This window comes from Berghia stephanieae, chromosome 3, assembly GCF_034508935.2.
Source record: "Berghia stephanieae isolate SIO BIC M18660-M18661 chromosome 3, UCSD_Bste_1.3, whole genome shotgun sequence".
Lineage (NCBI taxonomy): Eukaryota > Metazoa > Mollusca > Gastropoda > Nudibranchia > Aeolidiidae > Berghia > Berghia stephanieae.
The window spans coordinates 65,688,372-65,713,889 of NC_088362.1; the positions used below are offsets into that span (position 1 = coordinate 65,688,372).

The 25,518-nt window shown below is 34.3% G+C and overlaps 1 protein-coding gene across 1 annotated transcript; it reads right to left on the bottom strand.

Moving 5' to 3' along the window:
• Positions 1 to 214: 214 nt before the first annotated feature.
• Positions 215 to 25,163, bottom strand: LOC144968225 (uncharacterized). The gene is made up of 20 exons (XM_078906366.1): positions 24,828 to 25,163; positions 22,756 to 22,819; positions 22,346 to 22,476; positions 21,507 to 21,665; positions 20,397 to 20,517; positions 19,791 to 19,905; positions 18,709 to 18,805; positions 17,009 to 17,113; positions 15,808 to 15,970; positions 15,235 to 15,319; positions 14,129 to 14,230; positions 13,097 to 13,184; positions 11,991 to 12,070; positions 11,507 to 11,626; positions 10,834 to 10,939; positions 9,257 to 9,367; positions 8,247 to 8,366; positions 7,602 to 7,664; positions 1,543 to 1,649; positions 215 to 926 (listed from the first exon to the last, which is right to left on the bottom strand). The coding sequence occupies exons 1-20, from the start codon at positions 25,005 to 25,007 to the stop codon at positions 644 to 646; spliced, it is 2,400 nt and encodes a 799-aa protein (XP_078762492.1). The 5' UTR covers positions 25,008 to 25,163; the 3' UTR covers positions 215 to 643.
• Between the last annotated feature and the right edge of the window lie 355 nt (positions 25,164 to 25,518).

The window sequence follows — 25,518 nt, forward strand, 5'->3', positions numbered from 1 at the left end:
ATTCAATGCTCTTTAAACACAATATTTCTATCGTTTTCTTCATGAAAATAAAATCACATCTTCCTCATTCCAGGACAAAGACAGAAAGTCACGTGAACGAGAATGAGATAAAAAAGACAAGAAGAACTCCTCCTTCCAAGAAGAGGATGTTATGTTTCCAGTCATCTGCTAGGAAAGACATTGAGTATTTAACAAATAAACATAAACAAATGACTGTAGAATCAATGATGCTTTATTGATTTAATAGAAATTAATAAAAAAAAATTTTAATGTCTGACCTGTAAAGCATTCTGGTTCATGTCTTCTTTTTTTGATTATCCAAATTTAATGTTTTAATTTCAAATCAAATCAAAATACTATGCGTAATAGAATTGGCTTACGAAAGAAAGCTTTATAGGTGAAAAAGGAACTAAATTACTTTATTTCCAATTTGATTTAAAAAATTATCTTATGGCTAAAAAAGCCAGTTTTGGTGAACAAGAGGGAATCAATGTTTACTTAGAGACATGATAAAAAAAATCCATACCAGCAACAAGACATCAATACAATTCAGGTTTATGTCAACATAAATACATTCCCCCCCCCCCCCCCCCCCTCCCTCTCAGCCTTCCTAATCTATGTAAAGTTTCTCTCCCATTCCCCATCATCTTTTCCTCTTTAACAAAGCTAAAACGGCTGCCTCATCTTGTTCAACATCACCTGGATTGCTGTCTTCTTCTTCTTCTTCACTGTCATCATTATCATCATCATCATCCTCTTCATCATCATCATCATCATCTTCATCATAATCATCACCACTCTCATCATCACTGTCATCTTCATTGTTCATTTCATCTTCATCACTCTCTTCATTCTCTGCTTCACTGGGATCATCCTGTTCGTCCTCCTCCTCATCTCTGTCCATCTTTCTTCTCTTCAAAATTGGTCTGTAAATTTTCAAAAATATGAAAAATAGGTAAATGGAGCAGTCAAGTGTGGAAATCAAACTCAAAATAGATAGTTCATTCCATATTGGATTAAATAACGGATAAAATATCTCAGAGGACATGAACAGTTGGGATTTTTTCTTATCCCTCTGTCCATATAGCACTGACTGGGTATAACGATCTGGTGGAAAATACTTTGTTGGTGCCTTATCCAAAGGTGCGAGCAATTGTCACCTCAATTAAATACTACAGAAACCAAGATCAACTCCAACTCTATGGGCCTTTTCGATCTGAAGGATTGATTAATCCTACTGATTTTAGAACCACAGAATAACATGACATTTGTATATACTACAAATTCATTGTCAAACTAAAAAGCTCTACATATTTCAGTGTTGCCCATTATCTTTCTCAACCAGCTTACAACACTTTAACTTCAGCCTATTTCACTATTTTGAGAAAAAATGCACAATTTCTCTTGCTTCAGCTAAACAATTTTACCTTCTCCCACATCTCCTTGTCATATTCACAAGGTCAATTTTTAAACTGATTTTCATCAAAAAGAAATGAATTATTTCCATTCTAATTACATTCTTTGCTACCAGAAAAAACTCACCCTTCATCATAATCATCATCTGCATCATCTTGGTCATTGTCAGCCCCATCACCACCACCATCATCATCACTATCATTTGGATTCCCAAGGACAGCGACGGTACCAGGCTGTAAAAAAAAAAAAAAGGGGGCGGGGGGGGGGGGGAATGAAATGATGGCAAGTTGTTGTTAACGTTTACAAGATAAGCCTTAATTTTTAAAATTTCACATTTCTTCTACTTATAGAGGAATGGAATTGATGTCACGCAGCTCTTTGTTATTGTTTTTAGCCCACTGGGCACTGGAGGAGGGCAGTCAAAGAGGATATGAAAGCTGGAAAGGCATGGAATAAGCTGAGCTGGCTGGCCCAGGACAGAGATGCCTGGAGGAACTTTGTTGGTGCCTTATGTTCCACCAAAAAAACAAGAGGATAAGGTAAGGTAAGGAATTTTATGAGTAATTCTCAATAAAACGTTTAAGGTTAACTCACTCAACCCTAACACCGACTATATCCGGGTAGTGTACCCGGGTTACTTTTACCCCATGCCTATTTATTACATTTTTCTAAGACAAATTACAGGCATAGTATCAAAGTTAATGTTTTTAGTTTTTACATGTTACTGGTAGTTGAATGAAACTATCTATGAACTATCTATGTACATGCTCATTTTAATACCTTTTTTTTTCAATTTTGAAAAGTAGCAAAAATCTCTAGCATTGAGTGAGTTAAACATAGTTTTGTGTAGTAGTACATTATTTCCAGCCGGTGGATTAATGAGTATTTTACCTAAAGGTAATGCATCAATATAATCAGGATTCTGACATGAAAGCCAGAAAGCATGTCCAAAAACTGTTTTGTAAAATAATTGAAATGATTAAACGCTATGATCAGGGGTGAGAATGACTGGTCACTAAAAAGGAGAAAATTTTTCAGCGCTAAGATCAAGAACCATCCATGCAAAAATAACCTATAAATTTAAATTTCATTAAAAGTTATTGTGATGCAATCCAAAATGTGTCTCCAGCAATTTCTGACATCACTCGGAGGAATTTCAAAAACTGAAAGGGTAATTATAACATGGTGGTTGTAGTAATGGTAGTGGTAGGGATAATGATGTGGTGGTGGTTGTAGTAGTTGTGGTAAGGATGATGATGTGATGATGGTTGTAGTAGTAGTGGTAGTCGCCACATACATCTCCGGTATTCACAGACTCACTAATGTCCACATCCCATTGTTTCAAGTTGACCAGAGACGCCAACTTAAAATTTGGCTCACGTAAATTTCAGAAACAATTCCGAACAATTTCAATGCTTAAACAGGAATTTCTGCAAACAAAATATAATCTATTGAGATCTATAATCATCCCAATACCCCTTGTTTTAAATCATGTAATGACGTACAAAATATTAAAATGAATGGTAGGTGTGGTGGTAATGATGATATGATGGTGGCTGTTGTAGTGGTGGCAGTAATGATAATGTATGTGGTTGTGGTGGTTACAGAAGTGGTGGTGGTGATATTGTTGTGTTGGATGAGGTTGTAGTAGTGGTGGTAAGGATGTGGTAGTGATTGTTGTTTTAATGGTGAAGTGTTGTGATGCTGTCATAGTGGTTGTGGCAATGATGGTGATGACGATGATGTGGTGGAGGTGGTTGTAGTAATGGTGGTGCATCATGAAATGATGGTGTGGCGATGGTGGTGGTTGTAGTAGTAGTGGCAGTGATGATGATGATGATGATGATGATAGTGGTGGTGGTGGTGATAAGGTGTGTACTTGAAGGTGAAAAGAGAGAATGATGGCTGATGTGAAAAGGATATGATTCACTTTATAGATTTAGGTTTGTCTGACGGAAGGAAATATAGTGTGTGTGTTTGTGTGTTTTGTTTGTTAGTTTTTAAGGGTTTACGGCGCTTGCATCACATTTAGGTCATATCAGCGCCAGTAAAAAGGAAGAAAATGGGATAGTAAAAAGTTCTAGAATTACAATTAAAGTACCCAAGAAAAAGTAAGACATAGGGGAACGGAACAAAAAGGGATCAGATGTATATTCAAAGAGCATACCACCAATGTACTTAGTTTGAGATCACCTATAAGTCTCATCCGGGCACAAAGAGGAATACATTCAAATGCTTACATTATACATTCAAAATAACAAATATACTAATACATAACAGAGAGATGATTTACAAGGAAAAAAATATCACTCCCAAAACAATAACTGTGCATTTGACTGTTTCCCTTCCAGTTAGGACTCTGGCCAGGGCCAGGACAAAACCAAGTAATCTCATTCCAAGACAAAGACAGAAAGCATGTTGGAAAACAGATATAAGGGGATAGAAGACATAGTATGTACCCCCTTGCCCACTATGGGAGGTCAGGAACCCCACCCAGGTGTGTGTATATGTGTGTGTGTGTGAGTGAGAGAGAGACAGAGTAAGAGAGAGAGAGAGAGAGAGAGAGAGAGAGAGAGAGAGAGAGAGAGAGAGAGAGAGAGAGAGAGAGAGAGAGAGAGAGAGAGAGAGAGAGAGAGAGAGAGAGAGAGACTGCTCAAAGTGAATATAGTGATAGGGACAGAAAGATTAAAGTGAAAAACTAACCAAGGTAAAATTACTGAGTGAACGTTATTGTTATGCGTGTATGTGCTTTATTTGTTAATCGTAAATATTAAGTTAACGTATGTTTTCATGTGTGTATCATTGTTAAGTACATGAAGATGAAAAGTGAAAACTTATTGAGGCTAAAGAACTGGGTGCACATTACTGATTTGTGTGTGTGTGTGTGTGTGTGTGTGTGTTTGTGTCATTGTTAAGTACATGAAGATAAAAAGTGAAAAATTATCGAGGCTAAAGAACTGGGTGCACTTTACTGATTTGTGTGTGTGTGTGTGTGTGTGTGTGTGTGTGTGTGAGAGAGAGAGAGAAAGAGAGAGAGAGAGAGAGAGAGAGAGAGAGAGAGACAGACAGAGAGAGAGAGAGATAGAGACAGACAGAGAGAGAGAGAGAGAGAGAGAGAGAAAGAGACAGACAGAGAGAGAGAGAGAGAGAGAGAGAGAGAGAGAGAGAGAGAGAGAGAGAGAGAGAGAGAGAGCTCAAAGTGGATGTAGTGATGAGTACAGAAAGATGAAAGTGAAAAATTAACGAGACTTAAGAACTGAGTGAATTTTATTGATTTGTGTGCATACGTGTATATGTATGTAGGTTATTTCAGCGGCACTTAAAATATATATGGGGCCATGAAAAAATATAGATTTAAGTAAGATCAAATCTAAAGATATCTCCCTTCGACTAAAGCTAAGACTTTTCAAATCAAATGTGAAGTCTGTCCTACTGTATGGATGTGAAACTTGGAACGCATCACAGGCATGTATAAGGAGGGTACAGATTTTCGTAAACAGGTGCATGCGTAAGCTACTCAGAATAAAATGGATGGATAGAATAAAAATGAAGAAGTATGGAAAAGAACACAGCAGAAACCAGTGGGAGAGGAAATAGGAAGAAGACGATGGAGGTAGATTGGACACACGCTTAGAAAGAACGACTCCACTATAACAAAGAAAGTATTGGACTGGAACCCCCAGGGCAGAAGATCAAGGGGAAGGCCACGAGGAACATGGAGAAGGATTAAAGAAGCTGATATACAGAGAAGTGGTAAGACCTGGAATGAGATTAAAAAGATAGCTCAGGACAGAGAAGGATGGAAACTGTTTGTCTGTGGCCTATACCCTGACCCAGGGTGAAAAAGGCAATGAAGATCAAAAGCACCGGAGAAAAAGTGACTGGTTCAAATAGGGCTCACAAACGGACTCCAAGATCAAACTATCAATGTAGTTAGTTTGAGGTCACCTAAAAGTCTCACCAAGACGCAAGCACAGATCCTTGTGAGAGAAATACAAAATTTAGAACAACAAATCTAACGTCACACAAAAGAGAGATGATATACGAGGACAAACATACCATCTCCCAAAAAACGACTATACATTTGATTGCCCCCCCCCCCCCCCCCCCCCCCCATGCCAATGAATCCGGCCATGAAAAGGATCAAGCCAAGACAAAGGCAGAAAGCAACTCTGATCCATGCAAGTCAAAAGATCCCACCAGGAATATAATGTGATAGTGGTGCTTGCACTAGAGGTGGTACTGATTACAATGAGGGCAGTGATGATGTGGTTGTGGAGATGGTGTTACTGATGATGATGTGATAGTTGCTTCGTAGTGGTGGTAGTTGTGGTAGAGATGGTGATGATGTCATGATGGTTCAGGGTGAGAATGACTGGTCACAAAAATGGAGTTCAAGACCTATCTATGCGACGATAACGTATAAATTTGAATTTCATTAAAAATTTACTGAGATGCAATCAAAAATGTGTCTCGCAATAATTTCTGACACCACTGGAGGAATTTCAAAAGTTGAAAGTGTAATTACAACATATTGTAGTAGTAGTAAGAAAAGATGGTGGTAGGGATGATGATGTGATGGTGGTTGTAGTAGGGTCGTGATAAGGATGATGATATGGTGGTTGTAGCTGTAGAGGTGTTGGGAATGATGGTGTGGTGGTGGTTGTAATAGTTGTGGTAGGGATGATGTGGGGTGGTTGTAGTAGTGATAGTTGGGATGATGTGGTGGTGAGGATGTAGTTGTATTGGTAGTAGGAATGATGATGTGGTGGTGGTTGTTGCAGTAGTGGTGGTAGGGATGATGATGTGATGGTAGTTGTAGTAGTAGTGGTTGTAGCTGTAGTGGTGGTGGTGGTAGGGATGATGATGTGGTGGTGGTTGTAGGTGTATAGTGTGGGGGATGATGATGTGGTGGTGGTGGTGGTAGGGATGATGATGTGGTGGTGGTTGTAGTAGTAATAGTGATGGGAATGATGATGTGATGGTTGTTGTAGTACAGGTGGTGGTTGTAAAATTAGTGGTGATAGGTATGTTGATGTAGTGGTTGTGGTGAGTCTTTTTAAAAGGCGGAAAAGTGATGGTGATGGGCGGAGATAAACCACCATTTAGGCGGAAATCCGCCTTTAGGCGGAAGATTCTCAGCCCTGATGATTAAAAAGTATTCTTTTCCTCCATCTTTAGCAATACCCATTAACCAGTTAACTGCATACTCTGTAAAAATGCGAATCTCAAAATTTGGCAAAATCTTTAAATACGTGTTTTTCCAGAGTATGGCAGTTGACTGGTTATTTTAAGAAGTGAAAAGTCAGCTGAAGTGAAATTTCTTTGGATCCTCTCAAAGTCTATAACAATACTGGTGAGCCAAAGAGGCTTCATAAACATCTACATTAATGATGTATAAAAGGAGAAAATGTAAGGAGACCTACCTACTCAATATTGTAAAAGTTCGTAGTTTTCAGGGTGGAAAATAAAAGTAGGCACCATAACTAACGTAATAATGTACCAAACTGTCCTTACAAGTTTAGATATCACTTCAAATTGCTTAATTTAGTTGATGTGGTGACAAAATGTCTATAATAACAAGAAATGAAGTGAGTAGGAAAATGCCAGAAGACAACAGAGAATAAATTCTCCGCGACAACTCTGCCTGGCCGGGAGGAGATTGTGACTCTACTGTATGATCTATCACGATCTCCCTGGCCAGGCGGAGTTGTACCAGTAAGGTCATGGGTTAGAGCCCCCCATCGCTACCGTGGAGATTTTTGCCTGCTCCACTTACTTTTTTGAATGACAAAATGTCATTTTCAACAAGTTTTATTGAATCTAATGTCTTTATACAGCTCTGTGATTGATTTATTGGTAGAGCACAGCTCTATGTAAGTGTTGCTACTTATATCATGACTAAGTAAAGGAAAATTGAGAAGTTCAACATAAAACTAAGCTTAATCAACAACATTAAAAAAAAAAAAAAAACCAGTATGGAAATTTACAGTTTTCTTGTTATAAACTGTGTGTTCAAATTACGACTTTTGTCATTTTTTTGTTGTTGATAATAGAGGAGTAAAAAATGTACTAAATAGCAGTAAGCGTCTATTTTTTTAAAAAATTAACAATGAAGGTGAAAATCTGAATTTAACCAATCACAAAAGGACATGTATATGTTTTTGTGTTCAGCACCCACTCACCTCTATCCCTATTCTTTCCATCATGATCTCTTTCCGCCTCTGTTTTGCTTCAATGCGCTTTTCCTATAAATAAAACAAAACAAACATTGAGGCACATGATTAACTGATAAAAAATAATAATAAAATGTTTTTGTGGCCCTTTGCATGAACCTGATCAGCCACATTTTCGTTAAAAATGAGTCAATCTGAAAAATATCACTAATGGGTAATAGTTTCTTTATTAACTTTGTCTAGTTTGGGTAATTAGAAGAATAAAATTGTTGCACTTCATCTAAAAAAAAATAACGATACTAAATCATAGTTTTTCTTGTCATTTTATGTTATTTTCCCAGCTGCATAATAATATTGGTTATCAGGTTAACATGAAATAAAATATTTATTATGAATGTTGCCAATGGGTATTAATCATTGGATTGTATGCTTGTTTCCCATGAAGTACTTATCACCAGATCAGGTACGGAAGTGGATTGAAAAAAAAGGAAAAAAAAAAAAAAAAGAAAAAGCAAAAGTGGATTTCATCTGGTCTGTTAACCTCTGGCAATCTTTAATAAAAACGTTTATATAATGGACCATTAACTTTCATTGATTAGTAATTAACCATGTATTAATACAACAGACACCCTTGTCAAGTGCTTTACAACATACCCTGTGTTCCTCTTTGATCCTATTTCTGTGGGCCTCCTTGTCCCGCTTATCCTCTTCCCTCAGCCTCTCTATTGCATCGCCAACATTTATTCCATCCTCATCAAGATCTTGATCTTCAGGCTGTTGGAAGTAAAAAGGTTAAAAGTTTATGTTTGCACACTTTTCATATATTTTACCTTACTTAAAACTTGGCATCTACATTCTGTTTTTATTTTTTGTACTAAATAATATTATAAAAAATCTGTTTTGTATGACAACGATATTTATTTTTGAATGATGATAAATGATCTAACATCTGAGAAATAGGTATCAAAAGAATTGCAGGGATAAGTTTCAAATGTTGTACAAAGTATTAACTTCTTTTCATGCTGATTTTAGAATACCTAATTTGTCATTTCTCAGGGAAACAATTAACAATAGATATTTGCATGTTTATAAAAAATACTTAAACCATTGTTCTTTTTGTGTCTAATACTTCAAATACACCTTCATGTCATAAATCTTATGAACAGATTAGCCTTAAAAACTGAGGTCACAAGAAAGAAATATCAGGTCCCCTACTTAAGTCATAACACCCAGATCAAAAAGATGAGTAACATATCAATGTTTAACATCCTCAGGCTGTCAAAACAGAGATAAGAAATAATATTTTATTCAAACCAAAAAAAAAACTATTTAATATTGAATCTTGGGAAAACAGCAGATTGTGGAAACCACTAAATTTGTGCTGCTCTATAATACACAGCAAAATTTCTTGTTGCCTCACTTTTATATTAAAAAAAAATTGTGAATATCATATAAGCAGCAAAGGACATGTTTCTCGATATAAATCGTATTATCATTATTTTATGATTTTATTTAACTTGTCACCCTGCAGGATTACATTAGATCTGTTGATGTGAACAAGAGAGCAATTCAGCTTTTAAAATAAAAGTTGTAAGAACATTGTTTCTTGTTAAAATAAATAATGCAGAAACTAAAAATCTCTAATGTGGTACCATTATACTTACATTGCCTTCCTCATCAAATGTCACCAGCTTGCTCTGCTCCAAAAGTTTTACTTTTTCCTTATATGATCCTTTCTTTCGCTTTGCCTTCTTCCCTTCCTCTATCCACAATTGCTGTGTATCCAAGGATAAAAAAAAAAAAGAGTAAACAAAAAAATATATATATTTTTGAGAAGTGCATTGAAAAGATGAAGTTATTCCAAAAGAATGTTGCATGTCACATGTTCAAGGAGAAATTCAAAATAAAATGAAATACAATAAAGATTGTGATTATAAAGCGCATATCCACAATATACATCATGTTCCAGGCCATGGGGACTATCTGAATTTAACTTCCCATCTCCAAAGGATCAGGAAAATAGGTGTAAAATAAAATGCCTCTCCCAGGGGCATACTGTCAAGGTATCCGTCTAATTAATTTGAGCTTTTATACAGTGTTTTTTTTAATTATTGACACGTGTCAGGTTTGAATAACTCGAGAGCTATGTAAGATTTCATCAAAAAACGTTTTTTTGCCACATGTGTAGATTTATTCAAGTTTTGACTGGTATCAGTTTTAACACCGTGCATCCATTGGTACCTGAGCTATGAGGTCATCCTTAGAAAAGGGTAATTTTGACATAAATCGTGATATATTTTGGCTTTGTCCGACATAATTCTTGAAATTTATTTCTTTTAACATGTCAATCTAAAGATATCAACTTGGAACATTGTCTTGACACTGTAAAAATCTTTTATGAATCCTGACAATAGAATTCACCGTCACTTTACTCATGCTACAACAGACATGGGACAATCCGAACTGGACAGACGCTTGCGGCTTGTCATTCAAAAGGGTGGTGGTAACGTGGAACTTTAGATTGGACAATTGTGGAAACACACAATCACAAGTAAGATATAAAAAAAAAATGAATTTGATTTAATATGTTGAAAACCAAATTGATGTCATTGAAGCTGTTCTTGAGGTATTCAAACCTGAAATGTGTCAAAAATCAAAAACAAACACACTGTAAATTACGATTTAATTAAAAATTACCCTTTTCTACTCATGCCATCATAACTTAGCTACCAAAGGGTGCAGAGTGTTAAAACATATATCAATCAAAATTTACATCTAGAGCAAAAAGACTGATAAAATCTTACACAGCTTTGGAGTTATTCAAATCTGAAATGTGCCAATAATAAAAAAAAAAAAACACACTGTATAGCGCAATATCCATTAAACATGATTAAAACATTTTACAAAGGGTCCCTTGACCAACAACAACATGTGACATGTAGAACTAGACATGACGCATGTTAGGTGATGTTATAGTTTTTTTTTTCTCAGACACGAAACCAGCCAGGTAATCATTTTACACCTGAGTACGATGAGAGAATGTGAGTAAAGAGCCTTTTCCAAGAACTCAACTATACGCTGAGTGAGGTTCGAACCCAGGACCATCCAATCCAAAAGCAAGAGTCACACCACAAGACCACATAGCCATCACAAGGAGTTAGTTTCATTGATAAGATCTATAATTCATATCAAACTTCTACACAGGAGTTGCATCAACAACTACATAAAACAATGATAATACCTCATCTCCACCATCCTGTTCCCTATTTTCAAGATGAGAGGTTGAACTCTTCACTACTTTATAAATGTCGTCATCTTTATCATCATCATCGTCTCCAAGACTAAAGCTGTAAGGAGGACACAAAATATTGACAAGATTGGGAGGTTGAGTCTAAAGTAATATTAGCATCCTTCAAATATAAGGCAGAACAAAACATAGACATTACATATGACCCGTAGACTTGCACCCATTGTCCCTCATCTAATATCTAACCAATCTCAGCATCGCATTTCCTCTATTCAAGACGAGACACGCTACTAACTGGTCATCAACATGGGTGAGTTTTTAATTAGAAACACATTTTTTTTAACAAAAAGAATTTTGTCTCACATGAGCAAGCTGATAGTATTTGTAGTGTTAAGTCACTGACAAATTGAATCCTAGTGGAATATCAGATATGTTCTTCTCAATTTAAGGTTCTGAGGGTCTTGCCTAATAAAGTCCCAGTTGTAAATGTTTTTTGAAAAAAGAATGTGCCTCCCTTTAAACAGATAAACTAAATTGTGTTTTAAACAGTATTACAACAACACTTTGAAATTTTAAACATTAAATCAAATCATTTAGATTTTACTTTGAAAATCTCAAGTTTTTAAAAATAACACATAATTTTTTATACAATTGGATCTCGACTCACTCAAGAGTTTTATTTTGGAAGTGATTCTTTTTGGACGATTCAAAATCATCACCATCATCAACTGTCGACTTCACTCCGGGTAGGAAGGGTAGTTTTGGCACCTGAACCAGGCCTAGGGATCTGGGATATTAAAGTGGAAAATAAATCAAATGTTTACAGAACCTCTGAAATATAATTGTCATTGTGATGAATGAATCTTATTTCGTTTCCTTATTCATATTTGTTCTTTCAAAATGGAGTTTTATCATATCTCTTAAACTCCTTTTCATGTAAACCGACAGACTCAGTCAGACAGTATTACTGCTGAAAATGAAAAAAAAAGAATAAACAAAAAATCAGAAACAGAAACCAATCCACCTTAAATGAACTAATATGACTTTAATCACACAACCCTTTTATCATGCCTATTTACAGGAACAGAAACTAGTCATTATATGTGTAACACATACTAATAACAACAGCAACAAACAAAAAACAAACTTACGCTGCATAAGCCTCGGCATCGACTTCATTAAAAGATCCCCTATCCAAAACATACAAGGTTTTCATGGCTGAAATAAAAGCCTGCAAAAGAAAACAAAGTGAAATAGTTATAAATCCAATTTAGGACACATCTAAACAAATATAGTGGAAGCTAAATGAGTTGTAAATAATCTTAAATGCTTATTTAACACAGTCTCCAGTACACGATTTTATAAATATCATCTGAAGTTTCATTTTGCACTTTCTCTTAATGTTCAAGAGAGCAAAACATTTTTTTTCTTTCTTACATTGCTGTAGTTTTAGTCAGTTTACGTTGTTTACCATGAAATCAATGCCACAATCTGATTATCAGACGCACCTCTTTTTATACATTTACTGGAAGGCCCGTTATCCAGAGCAACATGGTGAGAACAAATAAGGTTCTTTTTATAGTTAGTTTTCCAGTTTTTCTGGTAATTTGGCCCTTTTTTGGTCGGGAACAGTCTTGATAAAATAAAGTAGTAACATGCTGCTATAATTGTTGGTATAGAAGCAATCTACAAAGTTCTGCTGAGCATGGAGTGGTCATTCAGAAATACCCCTGACTCAAACCAGAATCAAACCCAGTCTATTTTTTAATTGTGAGTCAAACGCTCAAACAAATGAGTCGTGAGAACCACCCCATAAATAAATATATAAATAAATGAATAAATAAAAACATAAATAAGTAAATGAATGAAATGATAAATACTTTACCAATCAAAAAGGAATCCAAAATCCGATCCTCTAATGCACCCTTTTCAACACTGCATCCATTAAAATAAAAAATTATGATAAAACATAAAAAATAGCTGAAATTCCCTTTATTCGTCCTATGGATAAATTAATGTTTTAAGTCTACTTTGAAATAAGACTAAGATAACTAAGCAGTAAGCCACAGTACAATGCTGAAAAGTGAGCAATACCTGCTAGGTTCTTGCTCAAATAAAAATATGATTCCCCACTATTTTTTTGTGATTTATCTCCGTCTACCATCTCGTCCCTAGCTTAGATAATATCCTCTTCTGAGTACAAAAAACAAAACAAAAAAACAAACTCATATGACTTAACAAATCATGTGACACTCACCTTACTGGCATTACCCTTCAATTCCAGATCTGAAGCACAATGGCTGGCTAGAGTACGGGCCACACTCAACAACTTCTTTCTTGCCACCCTTTAAATATGGAAAAGTGAACATGATAACATATATATATATATATATATATCAATGAAGCAAAGCAATTTATCATAAAAAGGCTGAGATCGCCAAATTCATATTATTTATAATCCAATTTACTTCTATTTACTTTGTCGGTTGATGGATTAAAAAGTTCAATTATATAAATTTTTAAAAAACAAAACAAACAAAAATTAATAGAAATACATCAGGAAATAGTCCTTTTACAGCACATTGATCAAGAATATCTCCCAATTTCTTTAACAAAAATCCTTCCTACGCTTAGGATAGGACATTTTACCTAAGAACTTTTGACAAGTCCAACTCCGACCCAATTTCAAAATCACTGCTCAGTGGACAAAAATATTCAGGGCAATAATTCCCGTAGCTAAATATTTATACCAATTTACTCTTGTTGTGATTATTATTTAGTCTTTTGTCGTCGGTAACAGATTTGCCAGCTAATAATTATGAGACTTCCTTTTTTTTATATTTTCACCAAAGACAACAAACAGTATCTTTTTACATATTTTAAAAGAAAAATTAATATTTTCAATTCAAGAAGCACGATTGAAAAGCTAATTAAAACCCTACCAATAAAAATCATGTTTAAATGGTGGATCATATGACCAAAGCGCAGAAGGGCTTAAATATTAATAAACAACTTAAAACCCGTTTTATAATAAAAACAGCATTCCTCAGCCTCTGTATACGAGTCAAAATACAAAAAAAAAATATATATATTTCAACAGCTGGTCCACTTTTTGATCAATTTCATTTGTTCACATTGCTTTGTAATTTTTCATAAATCTGCGTACTTTGGACAAAACTGCTTGCTACAATTTTGAAATTTCATTCAGGTTCAATGTCTACAAGTGACAGAATGAAAAAGCAGAATTATTCTCTCCACTTATTTAAATTTTTGCACTCCATGCACTTACTGCATTTTGACAATTGGAATTTTCTTTTTCTTCAAACCCTTTAACATTTGTTCTTCTTCTGATGGCAACAACACCAGCAATGCTTCTCCAACCTTGTCATACCTGTGATATAAAAAAGGAAGAATTAAGCGGAGTACTGAGTGGCCCTGAGCGTCGCATTGCCATAAGCTCAAGTTGTGCTCTTTTTCATCACTGTTGGAGATATTTCACTCATATGAAGACAATAATTTACAACAAAAAAAATGTTTAAACAAAAATAAAAAAGATAATAAAGAAGTTGATGATGATGGTAATAGGTAATTTGATAATTTTTCAAAAATAAAAATTAATAATTATTTTTTTTACATGGACAGAAAGGCCTTTAAAAATCATTTAATATGATACCTTACTTTTATATCTAGGATAAACGGTTCCAAAGATGCTGATTTTATTACTCCAAATTTACTATTGCAAAAAGCTCAAAATTTGAGACTGGGCAGTCTCTCGATAAGATGACTACGGGTTGAAACAAGGACTTAAGCATAGAAAAAAGAGTGTTGGTCATTGATGGCTAAAATTAAACATACTGCGCAGCCTTCAATCTTGATGAAATTTGGCATTGAAACAGATAAATGAATTGTCTAGGTACCTTTTCTTTTAATATTTTGCTCTCTCAGTTTTGAAAAAGATTACAAAAGTTTTTAAATGACGTAAATTTATCAAATTATAATTTTTGAATAGGCATAAATTGATTTCAATCACATCAAAAGAAAGTGTCATCTCTGCTCTTTAAAATGATATCAGAACCGTTCAGATACTGTGAAAAATAATGCAACAGTGATTATGTGAAATTGTGTTATATTCAAATTTTAACCTAAACTAGTGCTTCACTTTTCCAATGGCTAATCGGCACCTGTCTATAGGCTGGAATCAGACTACCTAATGATAATAATAATAATAATAATAATATAATATAATAATAATAATAATAATAATAATAATAATAATTTGAGATCACCTAGATTGATTGTAGAAATAGTTTCCTGGTAAAAATAATACATTTTTATCTTGCAAGAATGATTTATTTTTTAAATTGTCAATGTGCGGCAAAAAAATATTTCCTTTACCTGGCGGTACGTCCCACTCTGTGTATATAGGTGTCCACATTTTCTGGTTTGTCTAATTGTACAATCCAGTCCACAGTTGGGAAATCTGAAATTAAATCACAATCATCTTCCTATTAATAAGCTATTGATGCTGGGCGTTCAATTGATAAACTCATAACACCCCCCTGTCAGATATTAGGTACCAACACACAAAACTATGTGTAATCATAAATGATTATAGTCCACTAAATACAATTTAGTGAGAACTGACTAAAAACAATAACAAAGAGCTGAGTGACGTCAATTTTGTTCCTTCTATAGAAGTTTACCTCAAAAATGCTATCTCTGAAAAAATGTAGAGGAACAATCTTCTCGCTGCATCCAATTCATTTCACTAAAGACATTTTGAAAGAAGGTTATATTTTTGTCATAAGCAAATCTCTTGATTTTTTTAAAATTAATAATTTAGACAGTCTTGAAAAAAAGGAAAATAAGACTTTGCCCAAAAAACAAAAAACAAAACAAAAACAAACTGCAACTTCTTACAAACTAGAAGTATAGAACAAAAGATTGTAATACACAGCACAACCTTACCAAGACCACGGGCAGCGACGTCTGTGGCAAGCATAATGACACGCCTTTTCCTGGCAAACAATTCATATGCCTCAACCCTTTGTAACTGTTTCATGTGACCATGGATGCACAGGACTGTCATACCCAGATTTAATTTCCTGAAGGCTTGGTATAAATACCGTACCTGGATATATCATAGGAAATAAACGGAAATCAAAATCTTTAAATTGCAATTAACCAATTAACTGCCATACTCTGGAACAACTTGTATTTAAAAATTTGGCCAGAAAACTCGTCCTTCAAATATCCATCGATTTAAATGACCACTTATCTTGGCAAAAACTCTCAAACCTGGGACTTCTTAAATACGAGTTTGAAGCACAGTGCCAGACAAAACTCTGTCTTGAACTTTATCCCCATCATGCACTACTTTCCTGAATTGTATTCTGAAAATTCTGACCGTAATATAAAAAAATAAAAAGTTGGCCTTTTAATCAAAATAGTTGCGTCTCTCTAATCCAAAAACTCCACAATCCGGACAGGTTGCCTGGGGACGGATTTTATTTCTTCTTTACTCATACACTTTAGGGACTGATCCCACTATTCAAATGTGTCTGTAATCTGGACAAAATGCTGGGAACAAAGGTGTTCAGATTGGGGAGACGTGACTGTACACAGGTGGAAGAATATCATTTAGATAAAATGAGTCAATACACCAATCGAAAAAATCATCCAAAGTGCATTTATTGTTCAATAAAAGACAAGAGATCAATGATGTTGTGTCACAGAAATGTTCTGAGAATTAAAAGAATTTTTTTTTCATTTGAATTATTAGACTGATTTAGGATGCAATACCCTTTAATTGACATTTTTTCACTGCATAATATTAAACATATTTTTTTAATGAAAAAAAATTTGAAACAAAATGAAAGACAATCCAATGTTTATAAAATGAAAGTGAAGGAGTAAAAACCTAAACCTGTCAGAATCGACTCAATATCAAAAATTTGAATTAAAGCAGCTATTTCTATATGTAGGAGTAGAGAAAATTGTCCCCGCTTAAAAACACAGCTGAGAAAATATATTCAAATCTTGAATAGGAAATGAAGAGAATGTGGTGAAAAAAATATCACTCAATATTTCAGTATTCAAGTCATCTCAGAAATCAAAGAAAACAATTGAAAAACTCTGCCCGATAAAAAAAAAAAAAAATTATGATTACCTGTTTACAAGATGAAAGAAAGACCAGTAACTTATGCCGATGATGACTTTTGAGAAATGACCACAGCATATCGACTTTATCTTGCATTTCACAAACTATATATCTCTGGGAATGGAAAGAAATCATGCAAATTACAAATCTAATTTGAATTGTGTGCTAATTTCAAAATACAATTATTCCCCATGCAAGCCATAATGAACCAAATTTTCATTTCATCCGATACAGGTCACTTGTTAGGTATCTTTTGGAATCTATCTTTAAAATATCAAAAGCTGCAATATACCAAGTACATATTCAAACCTGTGGTAGATTGCTTTAACAGGGTGTCCAGGGAAATCCAACCTTAACATTTCCTACCTAGAAGTGAAATTTCCTACCAAGTATTTTATCAATTCTTGCCATACCCACAGTGTTCTATACGCTTAAAAAGACAATCCTACTTAAAATAGGTTTTACCACCTCAATACAATCCATATATCAAAGTAAGAGCAGAGGTGAAAATGACTGGTCACAAAAAGGAGGAAATTTCTCAGCGCACAGATCATGACCCATCCATGCGACTATAATCTATAAATTTTTTGACAACATTCGGAGAAATTTCAAAAGTTTAAAAACTGACAGCAACATATAAAATCTTATCTACTTAGAGAATGGTACCATGTGATTATACAATGTCAAGAGCCACCACCCACCCCCATTTTCACTTTTTAAAAATACTCTTATGAATTGTTGGTAGGTATGATGTGGTAGTAAGTTATGGCACTAGTGGTAGAGATGATAGTGTAGTGTTAGTTGTTGTAATGGTTGTAGTAGTGGTGATTGTGATGGTGGTAGGGATGATGATGTGGCAGTGGTTGCAATCGTGGTGGTAGGGATGATGATGTGATGGTAGTTGTAGTAGTGAAGTGGTGGTGGTGGTAGGAATGATGATGGTATAGTGGTTGTAGTGATAGTGGTAGTGTTAGGGATAGTGATGTGGTGGTTGTTATAGCAGTGGTGGCATTGGTGGTAGGCATGGTGATGTGGTGGTGGTTGGAGTAGTTGTGGTGGTGGGTATGATGACGTGGTAGTTGTAGTGATGGTATGGGATGTGGTAGTGGTGGTGATGGGGATGATGATGTGGTTGTGGTTGCATTTGTGAGTGGTGTTGGTGATAGGGATGATGATGTGGTGGCAGTTGTAGTAGTAAAATAATAAAATTTTGTGCACAGCAGTTGTCCTTCATACATTTTTGATATTTCATTTTAAGCAAGAAATTCGTTTTTCTTATTTTACAGGAAATTTCACCCTCAATCTCATTATTTCCAACATTTCCGACCAAGTATGAAATTTCCGACCAATTTCCAACTTTCCGACTTCCCTGGACACCCTGTTTAACCAAGAACAATGAGCAATGGCCAGAATTTTGCTTTAAATTTTACAGACCACGCTCAAAGTCGTTTCACTGGCTGCAAAACAGAGTATCATTCGGCTGATTGAAATCATTAGAGCAATAAATACATTGTGAATAATCAAATCAAGGATTTTTTTTCAATGTGTAGTTTAATTCATACTAAATACGTCATTTTGTCACATGATTGCAGATATATTGTGTAAAATCATAATATTTTAATCCAAAAATAACTCATGTCATAAAAAACACAATTATACCATGTTTATAAAATTGAAGGCAATTGTTTGCAATGAAGAGATGGACTTACCTGATTTAATCTTTGGGGTGTGACTTCTTTTGCCTTTTCATGAGCTGACACATATATAGGCTTTTTTAAACTCAATCTTGCCAAACTTTTGACCGACCTGAAAAAAATTGATGCAATATAAAATTCTCAGCAAAAGTTTTGGATTTTACAATAACGTGACACAGATGACTCATGTCCTTATGCTATCGTCAAACAATCCTGAATGTTCATGTGTTTATAAGACATCCAATGTCTCTAAGTTTAAAAAAAAAAAAATGTAAAAGAGAATTAAAAGACAACCACCAATCTACCATTGAATGCAATCAAAGGAGTTGTCATTGAATAAAACAACAACTTCTTTCTTTTTGCTTTTTCACAGAAGAAATATTTGTCAACCCTGGCAAATACATTCTAATCAATCACTTAATAAAACCATAAATCTTTAAAATACTTAACTTTAATAATGTTATACAATTGCGATTGTGTGGTCTATAGTGGTAAGGTATTTATCTTCCTTTTAATGAGTGAGTACATGTTTCTTCATGTATGAGGTCAATCATGTTCCAGTCCCAATAATGAAGTCCACCTTGATTTCATTCAGTGTTAGCAAAACACTTCCTTCATATTCAAAAGGTTTTGAAAGTTGATGACCAGTAATTTTTTTAACAGTTTTGCAAAGCGGCTTTGGTTTCTGCTTTAAGAAGTTTCTCTAGTCAATTATAGTTGCTGAGCCTCTCAAATTGTTTAGCAACACCCTAATTTTATACCAGAGGCAACACAGGTCTTGGCTTAAAAATGCCTTGTTCTCAGATTCAGTTCATCAATAATTATTATGAATATATGGTGTTAAACAAGAGATTCTCTGTGGAATAAAACTGTCTGTTTACAATAAAAAGTAGAGCTAATCTTTCAAAATCCTATGAATTTCGATTTTTCCAAAAATAAAAACTACTGAAAGACAAATGAATAAAATGATACAGCTGATTAAATCCACTCACGGAAATCAGATTAAAAATTTTTAATGTCCCAGCTCTGAAACACATGCCACAGCGACACACTAACATGCACAGTTAGTTAATGCATCATGGCTGTTGTGTACCTACTTGGTCTGAGTAGCTGAGAAGAGTAAAGTCTGTCTCTGTCTAGGAAGAGCCTCAATAATGTTATCCATTGTTTGCTTAAATCCCAACTCTAAGATTTTGTCAGCTTCATCAAGCACTGCAAAAATAAATAAATAAATAGTAACAAATAAATGTCTGCTAAAGAGTATTTCATGATTATATAAACTATATGATAAATTAATCACATTTTAGTGAGATGTTTAACATTTTCTATTTTCTGGATACATCTCCATTGGGTGTAAAAAAAAAAAAGAAGAGATGGACAAGACTCCCTGAGTCTCAATGTGACAAAGAAAAAGGTGAAAAAGAACCAATTATGCCAAACTTGTTATTTATTAAATTCGTAAACAGTTCAAACCTCGTATGAAGACATTCATTTTATATTAAATTATCAACAAAAAAGAATAGAAAATTTAAAATTAGAGATGTCGAGTGCCTGACTTATAAATCTTAAATAAACAAAAAATATATTAAAAAATTAAACATGAAAAATATCCTATTTTAAGTAAAAATCTGCACACAAGTTTTTCAAAACATAAAAAATAACTCTTTAGTTAAAAAAAAAAAAAAATAATTGGAAACACAAACCTAGGACTTTCAAGTCGTCAGCTGAAAAGTTTGGAGTTTGTTCAAAATGTTGGAGTAACCGACCAGGAGTACAAATAAGAACATTTGCTGATTGAATCTTCTCAGCCTCTTCATGCAAAAACTGAAATAGAAATAATAAAGTAAAACCATTTTCTTTTCTTCACAACCAAATTCCCTAGAAGTAGATCCTTCCAATACAATAAATCTCAAAAAAGGTTTTGAGATATGACTATAATAAATCAAAAATTTCTCTTCGATTTAGTCTACAGCTCCAATTCTCACAAAAATGTAGCCCACAACCTCAATCTGATATTTCACTATGTTGAGGAGAACCACCTACTGAAAATTAGATTTCATGTCTAAACCAGCAAATGATTAAAATTTGAGTCAAATCATTTAGCTAATTATTGGAGGCTACCAAGAGGATGGCAAATGCTTGTAAAGGCCCAATGTTCCACGAAGAGCAAAGAGGATTAAGTCAAGTCAAGCAACAAGAAACAACAATGTAGTACCTGAAACTACAAAATTATTTTAAAAATATAATTAGTTTAAATTGGAATTCAATTTTAGCGTCAAGTTCACCAAAGCATTATACCAGAGAGAGGTGGTTGGCCACATAAAACCAAACCTGCATTCTATAGTGGTTGCTGCCTAAATGCTCAGTGCTTGGAAACAAGAAAAACGGGTCTACAGGATTGAACAGACATTCATGGCAAATGTTCAACAGTACATTATAAGTAATTAAATTCTTTGTATTCATTAAACATTAATGAATTTGCACTCTATTTGCTTTGTGAAAATAAAAACACATACTACTATGTTAATGACTTTTAGTTAGACTAGTGTTCTATCAAAAGGGTAACAAGCAATTGCTATTGTCTGATCTACGCTATAGAAATCGGGATAAACTCCAGCTACATGGGCCTTTTGAGTCTGAAGGACTACTACATGATCAAAACCCCTTGTCACTTAGCATATTTCCAGTGCTTGGTTGACAAGTTGGAATGAAACACAGAAATGAAGAATCTAGACTTGACAGCAATCACTTCAATGGTGGCAAAAAGACATATAAAGGTCAAATGAAATCAGAAGACTGGGTGCCCAACTCACCATTCCACCAATAGCCAAACCAAAAGACATGTGATGCGGTTTCCCCAACTTTCTTAAGACGTCATACGACTGATATGCCAACTCCCTAGTAGGTGAGATAATCAAGGCAGCCATACCAAAACCGGGGGTGTATCGAAGACGGAATAAAGTCTCCAAGATCTGAATAATGAGAAAAAAAATTAATATTTCTCCAGTAAAAAGAAGCAAAATCACAAAAGGCTAACAACAACAAGTAAACAAATAAAAACGTAAAAGTACAAATAAAGAAAGAAAAAAATGCTTGATGTAGGTTTTTTCTTTTCTTTGTTATTAATGTTAATGTTAAAAGTTAAGGACATGAAAAATTAAACTCTCATTTGAGCTGTGGGTGACCACAAGTGGTCTGAAATTATGTAAAAAAGGTATTACAGCTCCAATCTTATTCCTTTTGATAAACAATATCAATCTAGTTCATTTGTTATTTTTCATTGGTGTGATGCCTAAAAGAACAAGTGATTAATGTCGAAATAAGTTTGAATCCTGATGTTAATATTGATAAATAAAGCAATATTTTCCAAGTAAATTCACTTTAAAATCTACAAAAATCTTATTTAGTGACAATGTTATGGGAAAACAATCACATCAAAGCGGGGAAAAAATAAAAGAGAAAATCATCTCCTCTTGCTTGATTCATTAAAAAATTTTCGTGACTTTCGACACATTTTGTTTAAAAATGTGTCGGCACACTGCATTTTGTCAGGGCAATACACAGGTTTTGAAAAAAAAATGTTTGTAAACTGCCATTAATAGATAAAATCAAAATTAAAATTGCTACAGGTAGGTACTGATGTAAAACGTACTGGGATGAGAAATGCCAGGGTTTTTCCAGAACCAGTTTTAGCAGCACCCAAGATGTCATGGCCTTTCAAGGCATAAAGTAAAGACTCTCTCTGTATGTCTGTTGGCTTGGTGTAATTATTATTGTCTAAACCTGTAAGAAATAAGAGGATACATTCATTAAGCCATCATCGTGTAAATTAGAAAATAATAGGATTCATTTTTCACATGCCCTTGAATTTCTTTTTTATTTCAAGTTTTTGTTTAATGTCCTTTTCAGGACAATTCTGATAATTCTTTTTAAAAGCCTCTTTAGGTATGCATGCAAAAAGACAAAAATGCATTTTTCATATTACATGAGCAAAAAAATGTCTCTGTTATGAAGAAAAAAAATTAAATAATGCTTGAATTTGTGAAAGATGCTCTTACTCACCGGCCAGTGTTTTCTTAGAAAGTGGCAAATCCTTGAAGACTTTAATGTCTGAAGGTTGGAGTTCCTGAAAAAAAACAACAACAAAGAAACTGAGAAAATAGGAAGACTATTATGATTGACATTTGCTAATTAATATCATAAGGGTAGATTGGTTTACTTCCTGTAAAGTTTCCTGACCATAATAAAAAAAACTACATGTGAATAAATAAATTAATTTTTCAGAGAAACACTGGAACAAAATAGGTCATTCTCCATAAACATAGAGTATGGATATGGGCAATATTCACTAAATAAAATCGCATATCATAGTATTAGCCAGTACTGAAAACACATACCAAAGAATGGTGGTTAAAAATTCTTTAACAGCATTTAGCAAATAGTTCTCACAATAACAACAAAGTTAATTTAAAATCCATTTTAAATCACGTGTTGAGAAGTGAGAGTCAATAATGAAAGTAAACAGGAGGATTTATATACCTATTGCCTTTAATTATTTTCTGATTTATTTTGATAAATTAAAATGGTAGTGTCACTTGCCAAGGACTTTGACAATTGACAAAATCATCAACTTCCTCGATGAGGTCTTGTAATTCATGAAAACACTTATAAAAACTCGGAAGTGTCAATTGCCAAGGAGTGAGTCCTTGGTAGTTAACGGTTCATTAACTGCCAAGAGTCAAATTGGAACTCTTCAGATGCATGCGGTGATTACAGTCGAGCCTCGATTTGCGCGCATACGAATATCGAATCCAGTCACTTTCTTCCAATTATTCATTCCTTGTCAATTGTTGTGGAAAGGACCGAGTCTATACTTGTGACGAAAAGCGGAAATATGAGAGAGGAAGAGAGAGAGAGAGAGAAAGGAGAAAATGATAGAGAAACATATGCAGAGAGGAAAGAATGGCACCCAGATAGAAAAGAGAAAAATGAACAAGCAGAGAGGAAAAATGGAGAGAGAAAGGATGAGAAAAGAGTGTGAAGAGAAGATAAATGAAGAGGAGGCGAGACAGAAAATAGAAAATGACGAGAGAGAAGAGAAAATGAGAGTATTAATTAATATTAATAATAACGTCACTCCGTGGCAATACATCACTTCGTGACACTAACGCTACTCCGTGGCAGTTAAAAGTACACATGCGTAGTTGATGAACTGACGTGGTCCTTGCCATTTGACGATTTGACAATTGTCAAGGTCCTTGGCAATTGACACTACCGTTGATGAACCGTCAACTACCAAGTGACTCACTCCTTGGCAATTGACACTTCCTTATTATTAACTGCCTCAGACTGATGTAATTGCCACAATCATTGAGTTGAATACATTTTCCTTTTAAACAAAGGAAATCCTACTATCTTTATTTCTAATCTATCTGGCATATTTATACTTGGCAGGGATTTGCAACTTCGTTCTTCTGTTTCTTCTCTTTTTTTTTTTCACTGAATCTAAAGTTTGGATTTGGATAAAAAAAAACAACAAAAGTCTAAAATTAAAAACAAATGTCTACGAATGTAGACTCAGAACCTTCCACAATGATTGAAAACGAATGAATGATTGGAAAGTGGCGAAATTCGAGGTTGGAATCTTCTAGAATTATCTAGACCTGAACTCTAGAATAACTAGACTCGAGTCGAAGTCTACTAGTAGACTGTAGCCTAGACTTTTGTTTGTTGCTTTAGGTCTCTTCCAACACAATTGAGGTTATATGAGAGACCGCTGAAACAAAAAAACAAGCAATCTAACAAAAATAGTACAAATGTAAATCAAAATCATAACCTAAAGATATCATAAGCTAAATCATAAATAACCAAGAACAAACAGGCAGAAGATTTACTACAGAAAAAAAAATATCCCCTGTCAAAAATACAATCACAAACCAAAGAAGCAGATAGGCTAGTAAAGAGAAGAAGAAACGACATCACTATCGAATCATACACCCATGCGAACATCATAGGTATATGATTCAAGGGTGATGCTCCCATCCAACCACCCGCGTAGCCTAGACTGAGCTGGTACCTGAATATCCACAACTATTAGTAGGATGCGACCATTAGTCTTTCAAAAGATTACCTACCTCTTTCTTCTCTCCAAAGTCGGGCCAAAGTCTTTTTCTAAGAGCTTCTATTTCACCTTCAACAGAATATGTTTTCTTCTTTCTTTCCTTCTCAACTTTCCTGAGATGTTTTCTGCGTTTGACTTGAAAAGACTTAGCATCAGGCATTTTAAACCTGTACCTCGGCATTTTACTCTCCATTTTAATGATATATTATCTAGACAGTAAATGTAAAAAAATAATCAATGTTCGATACAACCTATAAAAGACAAATTAGGCCAAAAATTGAAATATATATCGCACATATTCAAACACAATCATAACACATGAGGTACACAATGTTGTCGTTTCGCATTGAAATTTTAAAAATTGTTACATTGCAGTCGTGTTGGTTTACAGTTGATTTAAAAGCACACGTACATTTTTTATTTCGTATTTAATACTACATTCATAACTCGCAAATTATGATTAGGCTGCCGTGTATCTCCTTCTTTTATTATTTCATTTAAACCAATTCGTTGACGATTATATAGACATCTTAAAATAAAATGAAATAAAGATAAAATAAAATAATGAAAATGAAATAAATATGACTAAGCAATTATAAATGAATAAATTAAATAGAGAACCTCAGAAAAGAAGGGCCCGACTAATTGCCGCCTGGAGCTGTCCGGATGCCGTCTGGAGCCGTCTGGAGACCATCTGAATCCAT